Genomic DNA, 9140 nt, shown 5'->3' with positions numbered 1-9140 from the left:
AACCATATTTGCACTCAACCACAAAAGTGTTGGACAAGTGACCTCAAGCACAAAATGAGGGTGAATTGTGGCATTCAAAATTCGTAATTAATTTAAACCTTTCTCGATTAAGATCGTATCAGTGAATTTTAAGTGAGTAATCGTAGCAGAAATAAAATACAACAAATTAAATTGCAGAAAGTAAAGAGATAGAGTTAGAGAAATTACACCAGAGATTTATACAGGTTTGGTCGAACGTTGGCCTACTCCTGTCCCCAAGAGGCATTCTTGAGAGTTTCACTATAGACTTTGAGCTTTTAATAAGTTATGCCCATGAACCTTATTACAGTCTGATCATGAGATTTCAACAGGCTTATCTCCAACCTAAAGATAACTTTTACCCCAGACTATGCTATCGAACCAAATAGATATTTATAGCTTATCTCTTTAACCAACCCAAAAGTTTTTCCGACAAAGCTTAATAAACCAATAACAATGATTTATGGTTGATCTCAAGAACCAAAATTCAATCTCTTAAAGGTATCACACCCTTAAGAATAAAAACGACCAACACGATCACTTACAAAAATATATTCCTCATAGATAAAGCTTCACTCAAAAGCACTTAGGCAACTATAAGTGAAATAAGAAAGTTTTCAGAAAGAGGAATGAAGATAAACTCTTAAAAAATATGAAATCATTGGAAAATGGTGAGATTTGAAGTGAGGAAGCAAATCATAATGAAAAGCTGGGCAGAAAAAAGGTGAAAACATAAGAGTCACGAAGATAAAAAAGATGATAATGAACAATCAAAAATTGGGAAAGCAAAAGGACAACATAACTGTCATAAAGAATAAGGAGGTGGCTACTTCAAAGAAATACCTTCACAATAGCAACAAACAACAAGTTTAGCATCATACAGAGAACTTGTCAAAAAGGAAAAAACTTAATGGAAGACAACAACTAAGGAAAGAAAACACAACAAACTTACAACTTCAAAGAGGTAGTTGTATTGGGTCAGGTTTAAAATCCACCGCCAAAGATATCAGAAGAGAAATGGAGAATCACAACACAAATAATGGAACAACTCCTACAACAAAAAACATCACAAAAAATACACTGAGAACATAAAGACAAACAACTTCCAAAAAAACAAAGACGGAAAAAACCCATACATGCATCCAAATCTTGAGCAGATCAGACTCTCAATCTACATGCAAGAACAACGGGATGTGTTGATGTGCATAAGGTATATCCTTATGCACGGTGCATAAATACTCAAATATTGTTTATATTACTCAAAGTATTATATTTATTACTCAAAATAATATACAGATTACTCAAAATAGTATAAATGTTACTCAAAACAATGAATATATTACTCAAAATAGTTGAAATTCTATATTACTCAGAATAGTGTACTAATTACCCACAATTAATAATTATTCATAATTAATAGATGTGTACAAATAATGCATATATTATTCATGGATTATGATATTATTACTCGTTTCTAACTAAAATGTTACTCGGAACAATTTAAATATTACTCGTACGAGACTTATGCACCGTGCATAAGGATATACCTTATGCACATCAACCTGACCCAACTCAATCGCTAGAAGGATAAGAACTCCCTCAAAATCAACAAGCAATCTACGAAAAAAGTAAACCAATATTATTTATTTATTTTTTTAAATGAATAAAACCCACCAATTGATAATATTAGTTTAACAAAAACATTTGTAAATTAGTGTAGTGTGCAACGACTTTAGAGAAATGCTAACAACATTCTATTTTCAATACTCTCTCCAACACTCACTTTTTTATTGGTTCTAAAGTAAGAGACTCGCACATGTTTCGACCAATAAGAAAGTGAATGTTAAAGAGAGTGTTACTAGCACTCCTCACAACTTTAAGGGTCCGTTTGGTTGGGAGTAGATGGATGGGAGGGGAGGGGATATTTATAACAATATGTGTTTGGTTCATTTTTTATAAAGGGAGAGGAGGGGAGCAAAATCCCTCCTAAGCTTACTTTTTGCTCCCCTCCAAATTGGAGGGATTTGGAGGGGAGAGAAGATTTAGTAATCATAATTTTTTTATTTTTCCTATTTAAACCTTAATCATTTTTTTAATTCCAAGACTGTCCTTATTGAATTATTAAAGACTAGATTTTTTTTCTCGGTATTATTTCACGTTTATTTTTTTTCTATTGTGCGGTTGCTATTTGTGCGTTGTTCCTGTCAGGTGAGTTTTTTTCCTTTTTATTTTGTTGAAGTTCCCTTTTTGATTTTTTTTTTTTATAATAATAACATACTTATACTTATATCGGTTCTTATATATGATAGTAATAAGGCTTTTTTTTATTATACTATTAATAATAATAATAACAATATACAATATATGCAAATATAATATATTTATGTTATAAATAAAAATTTTAACTCAAATATTATCTGTTTAATTTTTTTAATATTCTAACCTTATTTTATTTATTTTTAATTATAGAAATTGTTTTATTGAGTTAGATGGATCATAAGATCAGATAATAGTTTGATTTGCGTTGAAGATATATAGTTCACCTAATGTGTGTTGTTGTTTACGGTTATATTATGGTTTATGAATGAACAAGTTTTTATTTGATGAAATTTACTCAATACTATTGTTATTTAGAATTATTTTTACTAAGCATAAATAATAATATTTATAAGGATAAAAAGGTAAATTGATTTTAAAATCTCTCCCCTCCCCATGTGAACGAAACATACTTGTTGTTAAAAATCCCTCCCCTCCCCTCCCCTCCCCTCCCCTCCCCTTCCCTTCTTTGAACCAAACATATATTTAGTTAAATTCCCTCCCCTCCATTCCCCTCCATTCTCCTCCCCTCGATTAAATTCCCTCCCCTCCCCTCCGTTGAACCAAACGGACCCTAAGTCTGTTTGGTTCAAACGAGGGGAAGGGGAGGGGAGGGATTTTAATGGAGGGAAGGGGAGGGGAGGGAAAGGGAGAGATTTTTATTAATTATATGTATGTTTGGTTCAAACGAGGGGAGGGGAGGGGAGGGAAGAGATTTTAGTTAAAAATATGTTTGGTTCACGAGGGGAGGGGAGGGGAGGGAAGAGATTTTAGTTAAAAATATGTTTGGTTCACGAGGGGATGAGAGGAGTTTTATTAATAATTGACATTTTTATCCTTATAATTTTATATAACCGATATGATATTCAAATGTGAAAATTTTATAAATAATTTTTTGGAAATAATATTTGTAATATTGAGTGATTAAAAATTTATAACTTAACACATAACGTTAAAAAAATTGAATACACTTGATAAATAGTATACTTTTGACACAAAATTATAAATCCGTTGATAATAACTTTTGAATACATAAAATAACTTAACGTTATATATATATATATATATATATATATATATATATATATATATATATATATATATATATATATATATATATATATATATATATATAAAATAAATGAATGGTTTAAAATTTTATATTAAAAATATATATAATAGAATACATAATAAAATTAGAAAAAAATTAATATAAATAAACATAAAAATAAAAATAATAATAAAAAATAAAAAATTGTAGTGATTATAATTTTTATACTAAATATAAATAATAATTTAAAAGTAAAGAATAATTATAATAAATCGATATAAACAATAGAAAAGGAAAAAAAAAGCAGACAAAGAAAGTAATAATTTTGAAATAATAAAATAAAATTGAGGATATTTTAGTAAATATATTAATTTAATAAATACTAATAACTACATTCCCTCCCCTCCCCTCCGAATCCCTCCAATTTGGGGGACGCAAAAAGTGTGATATGGAGGAATTTTGCTCCCCTCCCCTCCTCTCCCCTCCTAATAATTGAACCAAACACATTTTTTTATAAACATTCTCTCCCCTCCCCTCCATTTACCTCGAACCAAACACACCCTAAAGCACTCATCTTAAAATAGAGTAATTTAACTTTAAAAACTCGAAGCATTTTTTTTAATCTATTTTCCATAAATCAGTTATTCCTTGGAAACCAAGCACACTCAACTTCCAAGAAAAATCCCAAAAGACCAAAACCCGTACAAAAGCACTTCATCAATTTATTTATATATAAAAAAATGCAGAGACAAATCACACATCAACAAAACCCGAAATGGAGAACAACGGCGCGCTAAACCCGCCACTTCCGCCACCCAGAGTCGCGGTGGTTATATTCATCTTGAAAAACAAGTCAATCCTACTCGGCCGCCGCCGTTCCACCGTCGGAGACGCCACCTTCGCTCTTCCCGGCGGCCACCTCGAATTCGGTATTTCTCACTCTATTTTTCCGGAGAAAAACTTTTAAATAAGATAAACCTAATTGATTTCACTGTTTTACTATTGATTTTAGGGGAAAGCTTCGAGGAATGTGCGGCGAGAGAAGTGAAAGAGGAAACAGGGTTAGAATTAGGTCAAAATGAAATAGAGTATTTGACGGTTACGAATAATGTGTTTTTGGAGCAGCCGAAGAAATGTCATTACGTTACTGTTTTCATGAGAGTAGTGTTGGATGTAGAAGAGGAGCATGTGGTGAAGAACATGGAACCTGATAAGTGTTATGGTTGGGATTGGTATGAATGGGAGAATTTACCAAATCCTTTGTTTTGGCCCTTGGAAAAGATGCTTAAAGGAGGGTTTGATCCTTTTCCTCTTTGATTTTGTGTGTGTTAGGAATCTATGTAGCATAGAATTGGTCCTTAGAATAGAAGTGGTTAAGTGTGACAATATGCTCTAGTGCTTAGTACGATATGCGTCGGGTAATAGATATACCTTTAATTTGAAATGTTAGGGCTATGTGATTTAGAAGAGAGATGAAGTCATTTTGTAGGATATACTTGAGTTTGCGACTATGCTTTGATGTGTTTGTAATTTATTTTGAGTCTATTTGACTATGAGTATATAACGATGATTAGTCGGTTTTATTTTTGTTGTTGTAGCTTGTCATTTTAATGAAATGAGAATCAGGGCTTTCTATCAACTGTGCTAATGTGTTGGGCATTGTCACTCTAGTTGTTGAATGTATCAAATTATTAAAACATCCTCAAATGTGTATTTTGTTTGTATTTCAATGGACTAAACTGACTGAAGAAAGGTATATTTGAAAATCAAATTAACTATCAAAAGACATATTTGAGGACCAAATTGCCGTTTACTTGAATACTAAATGGTAATTGTTTAGGACTGGTATCAACTATCTAGTACTTAAGATTTGAGACTTCTCATGTTATGGCTTTGTCTCAGTTTGTTAACCTTTAAGATATTAAACTTTTGCAGATATGTGTTTGGAACTCAACATATTTGATTTTTCAGCTAGTTTTTTGGATTGTAGAGATTTTGCCGTTATTATTCTAAATTGTTACCGTGTTTGTCAGCTATATAATGGCATTGTTAATGTGTGTCAGCTATGTAGTGGCATGTGATCCTTTTTACTGTGGCATTTTTTGCAGGAAAGGCAGTGCCGTCAATCCATTCTGTTAAGCAACCAATGTCAAGTAATATAGTTTTAAGTTTGCATGAATTTGAAGCAATTACTTATCATGATCACTCAACAGAAATTTGGTTATCAAATATGTGTGTTTTCAGTGGATTATATTTTGCACCTGATCTGTGATGGTTATGGCAGAATGTGTCTCATGATGCAGGTAGTTAATTAACTAGCTTTCACAATCACAAGCAAGCCTCGGGATGTCAAAACAGTTTATGTTTGAAAGTAACCTGAAACTACCTAGTATACTTGAAGTTGAATTTTCTATGTTTTTTTTATCTGATGTCATTTTAACAAATCAAGCATTTGATTAGTGGACTGATACAAATCTTGATTAACTATGACAAATTACAATTCAATGTTCTTTCTTTAAGGTAAGGTTTTGTTTGAGAGTTTGGAGGAAAAATAAGGGGAAGGTTTTAAAAAAAAGGGAAAGATTGAGTGAAAAGAATAGAAGGATTTTGGATGATTTTGTTTTTATTTATAAAACAAATCTCCCAAATTTTGGGGGAACTAAAAATTTTTATTGAAGGAGGGGTTCGGAGGGTTTTGGAGGACTTAGACAAATTTTTCAAATATAATTTTTGTTTGTGATATTCTAAAAATAAAAAATATTTTAATGATAAATACTATTTTATCATTCTATACAAATTTTTTTTCCAAAAAATGTTATGATTTATCTATATTTTTTAAAAAGATCATTTTTCAAAGCCTTCCCTTTCCTCTCTTCTAAACTCCCAAACAAAACCTAAGTAATGTAGTAATAGATTACATAGGATAACACTTTGGTAATAACTAAAAAGTAAGGGTTCTTGTTTCACTCTCCAACTAATAAGGAGATTACCTTTAGAATAGTCTGTGATAGACATTTTGTTGTCATATTATTGCTACCTCCTTATGTTGTGAAGTGTCAATGTTATATTTTGTCACAATTGTGATGAATGTATTACGGGCTTCATTATCTATGATACCATGGTGGTAGGTGCTGAGTGACTTGACTATTATCAAATTGATTTTTAATTTGGATCTCAACTGGTAGAAAGGGTTTAAGTAAAGATGGAGTGTGTTGGGAGTACTGTATATTTCATTCTAATCCCTTGCATTTTATTTATTTATTTTGAACAACGTAGTGGAGATTAGAATGTTGTGTTGCACTTGCATGTGTGGTAAGAATAAGACATTATTAATTAGAAATGAGAACATTAGAGAAAGTTGGAGTAACCCCTGTCATAGTAAAGATGGTGGAAACTCGACTTATGCGGTTTGTGCACGTAGAGGAAGACATGTAGTAAAGAAAATAGATAAAATGGATAATAGTCAAATCATGAGAGGTAGAGGAAGAGGAAAACGTAAAAAAATTATATGATAAATATAGAGATTAATGAGTTGGATATTGATATGGTTTATGATAGGATATCATGATGTCTTTAATCCATGTAGTCAACCCCGCCTAGTGAGTTAAGGCTTAATTGTCATTGTATTTCATTTTGACTTTATGTCGTGAACATCAAGATCAATGTTATCAAAATCAGTATTTTTAATGGCCCATGGCCGAAACGCTGTCATATTATTAACACCCCATAGTGGCCTATGATGCTGTTATTGCAGGCGTTCCTTCACAAATTGCCAATTGCAGTTGTTTGAAAATCAGCCACGCCTTTCAGGTATGGCAGCATTGTGGCTTCAATTTAACAACACTGATCAAGATTCCTAAAGATGCATCTTGTGATCCCACTCTACTAAGCCAAACATGCACTAAATGAAAGGTTAGTTTTGGTTTCTGAGGATAATCAATTTACTTAGTTAGAAGACTGGTATTTTAACTAGCTAAGTTTTGGGCTTTTGTAATTGAGCTTTAGTTTATAAATTTTGTTTGTTCAACAGTCTCACAGGTTAGCTCTATGATTCTATCTGTGCTTTATTAACTTAGATTTCTCCATCCTAATGAATTGCTTATGAATTGTTTCTTTGATGATTTCAAGGTAGAGGAGTGCTAGCAACACTCTCTTTTCAACACTCTTTCAAACACTCACTTTTTTATTGGTTGAAACATGTGTGGGTCCCTCACTTTGAAAATAGGTCCCACATAAAGTGGTAGGACTCACACATGTTTCAACCAATAAGAGAGTGAGTGTTTGAGAGAGTGTTGAAAAGAGAGTGTTCTTAGCATTTCTGTTTCAAGGTATTGTAGAATGTGTCATTTTATGGGTTTATGTGAATGTGTCATTTTCTAAAAACTATATGGAAAACTCATGTTGCTTGCTGTTTTTTTTTAAACATTCATGGTAGTTGTTTGGGATGCAAATTTTATTCTTTATGCAAATTTTAAACTGGATTTTATGTTAAAATTCCAGTTTGTAAAATTGGTTTTTAAACCAGTTTAATAAATAACTGGTTTTGTAATTGCATTTTTGTATATCCGGTTATGAAAGGATAGTATATTAGTATGTTAATAATCAATTCTTTGATTATCAATCCTAAACTAATCCACTTAAATAGTTAACAATGGATATGGTCATGGTAAGTCTCTCAATTCACTTCATAGGCCCAAATCTGAAATAATGTATGAAAAATACTTGTTAGTAAGAAAACATGAAAAATAAGAAATACAAGAATAAATCACAATCATTTATTATCACTACAACTCCATGATCTTATTAAAAAGGAAATTAAATTTAAAATCAATTTAAAGTTCATCTCTAAAATAGTGACATGTGTGCATTCTTGTCTTTCTTTTTCAAATTATTTAGTACTAAATAGCACTACTCATAATGTATTATCGGAAAGATCTTTCATGCAAATCCAAACTTACATATAAATTCTGAAAATTTCTTTACCCACCTCTCTATGGGGTCACCCCCAGCGAAAAACCCAATTTACCCCTGCTTCGGAAATGCATTTCCGAAGTATTTTTTTTTTAAAAAAAAAATTCATACTTCGGAAGTGCATCTCTGAAAACACCAAATGGGGGGTGTTTTTGGAGATGCACTTCCGAAAACACCTTTTTTCAGATTTTGGGGGGTTTCGGAAATGAACTTCCGAATTATGCAGAAACTGTGTTTTTTTTTTATGTTTTTGGAAACTGTCTCGTATTTTTAATTAAAGGAAACCGGGAAATAAAATAAGCGACATATAAACAGAAAATGCTAATATGATAAAAATAGTAATATATACAAACCGATCTGAATCCAAATAATAATAGTGTAAAAAAGATACAATCCGAAATAAAAAAATAAACCCGACCACTACTGGGTATGCCTAACCCTCTTTCCCTGGGACCTCATCTGCCGCCTGTATGCCGCTGCACGGCCCGCATCAGTGACGATCATCTCCATCACGGCGACTGCCTCTGGACCGCCCTGATGAACGACACCTCGATCTAACGCGTCCCGCCCAAGCATCTCTATCCGCTGGCAGATCGGCAGGAGATCAATGGCGTGGTCATCCTCGGCATGCTGGTTCTCCAGGATCTTCTCGTGTGCTGGCCTGGGAGCGCCGGGAGCGTCGGGTGTCAGCAGAGGATGTGACACCCGGTAGAACCATGTGACGTATTCCTCCACACTGTGCCAGTTCTGGGTGACACGAATGCGACGATACTCCTCCGGTACC

The 9140-nt window shown here is 32.6% G+C and overlaps 1 protein-coding gene across 1 annotated transcript; it reads left to right on the top strand.

The window, feature by feature from the left end:
- Nucleotides 1-4072: 4072 nt before the first annotated feature.
- LOC131624152 (nudix hydrolase 1-like) lies at nucleotides 4073-5024 on the top strand. Its single transcript, XM_058895129.1, has 2 exons — nucleotides 4073-4314; nucleotides 4398-5024. Exons 1-2 carry the CDS (start codon nucleotides 4161-4163, stop codon nucleotides 4700-4702), a joined length of 459 nt encoding a protein of 152 aa, XP_058751112.1. The 5' UTR covers nucleotides 4073-4160; the 3' UTR covers nucleotides 4703-5024.
- Nucleotides 5025-9140: the final 4116 nt, after the last annotated feature.

Source organism: Vicia villosa, unplaced genomic scaffold, assembly GCF_029867415.1.
Source record: "Vicia villosa cultivar HV-30 ecotype Madison, WI unplaced genomic scaffold, Vvil1.0 ctg.000106F_1_1, whole genome shotgun sequence".
Lineage (NCBI taxonomy): Eukaryota > Viridiplantae > Streptophyta > Magnoliopsida > Fabales > Fabaceae > Vicia > Vicia villosa.
Note: the sequence above shows the minus strand (reverse complement) of the source record. Positions and strands in the feature narration are given on the sequence as shown.